We start from the raw sequence: 1,045 nt of genomic DNA, 5'->3' as shown, positions 1-1,045 counted from the left end.
AGATGATGGGACCGATGGGAAGGAGAGGAATCTATTTCTTCCGTTTCCCATTTTTCATTGTCATCGTTGTAGAATTTCAAACTTTTTAAAGGTAATTTAATTTTTAACCTTATTTTTTATACATTTTTATTTAGGGGTGATATTATATCGTAGCCATCCAGATCCCCCCTTTGAGGGAGGTGAAAGGGTTAGGAGTATCCATAAATATCAATAAATACCAATGAATAGATTTCGCAGATCTCAGAGCACAGAATACAAAAGGGGCAAATCTTTCTCCGGGAGAGTCCTAAGAAATGAAATGAAAAGGGGGGGGGGGTCCCTGCATTTCCCCCCCCCAATGGAACTCCCCCTCCCGCACTCACCTCTCCGGCCAACCATGTGGCCGCCCTGGAAAACCTCGTAGTTGTGTCGGCAGAAGTAATCCACAGTGGCCTTCGCGTCCTGAAGGATGCGCTTATCCCTGTTGAAAGCCTCCGCATCCGCCTTCCCCAACGCCGTGACGGCCTCGAACTCCCCGCGGGCGCTGTCGAAGCGGAGAAACTCCTGCCGGTCGTAGATATCCCGGTACACGTACCGCACCCGCCGCGTCCCGTTGAGGAAGCGGCACTCGTCCTTCGTCTGGTACAGGAAATGGGCTGCGGGGAGGAGGAGGAGGAGGAGGAAGAGCGTCAGGAGGGACTCCAGGGCCCATGGTTCCCAGCCTCTCCTAGAGGAGGGACACAAATCTTGTCAGAGGCGGGGAGGGAAACCTGCCGGGAGAGGCTACCGGAAGGCGCCCCCTGGAGGAGGGATGGGGAACCGTCGGTCCCAGCGGGATTCCTCCTCACTTGGTGGGGGGTCTGGAGGGGGGAGGAAAATGAGGGAGGGGAGGAGCTTCCTGAGGGACCGCCTCCTTCTCCCGAGGGTGGAAAAAGGCAGGCAGAAGTTCAGCTGGTCCAGCACTCGGCCTAACTGTCTGCAGGGAACGTGGGATCCGGGCGGGGCTTCTTTGCCCCCCCCCAAAAGGCAGGAAATATGGGGGGAGGGAAGAGACCCCCCAGGAACT

The 1,045-nt window shown here is 55.8% G+C and overlaps 1 protein-coding gene across 1 annotated transcript; it reads right to left on the bottom strand.

Moving 5' to 3' along the window:
• Positions 1-362: 362 nt before the first annotated feature.
• On the bottom strand, positions 363-635 carry LOC107302334 (H-2 class II histocompatibility antigen, I-E beta chain-like; the record flags this gene model as incomplete). The annotated part of the gene is made up of 1 exon (XM_015831429.1): positions 363-635. A coding segment is annotated over one exon (273 nt), but the record flags the coding sequence as incomplete, so codon positions are not given.
• Positions 636-1,045: the final 410 nt, after the last annotated feature.

This window comes from Protobothrops mucrosquamatus, unplaced genomic scaffold, assembly GCF_001527695.2.
Source record: "Protobothrops mucrosquamatus isolate PMUCROS unplaced genomic scaffold, P.Mucros_1.0 scaffold50123, whole genome shotgun sequence".
Classification (NCBI taxonomy): domain Eukaryota; kingdom Metazoa; phylum Chordata; class Lepidosauria; order Squamata; family Viperidae; genus Protobothrops; species Protobothrops mucrosquamatus.
Note: the sequence above shows the minus strand (reverse complement) of the source record. Positions and strands in the feature narration are given on the sequence as shown.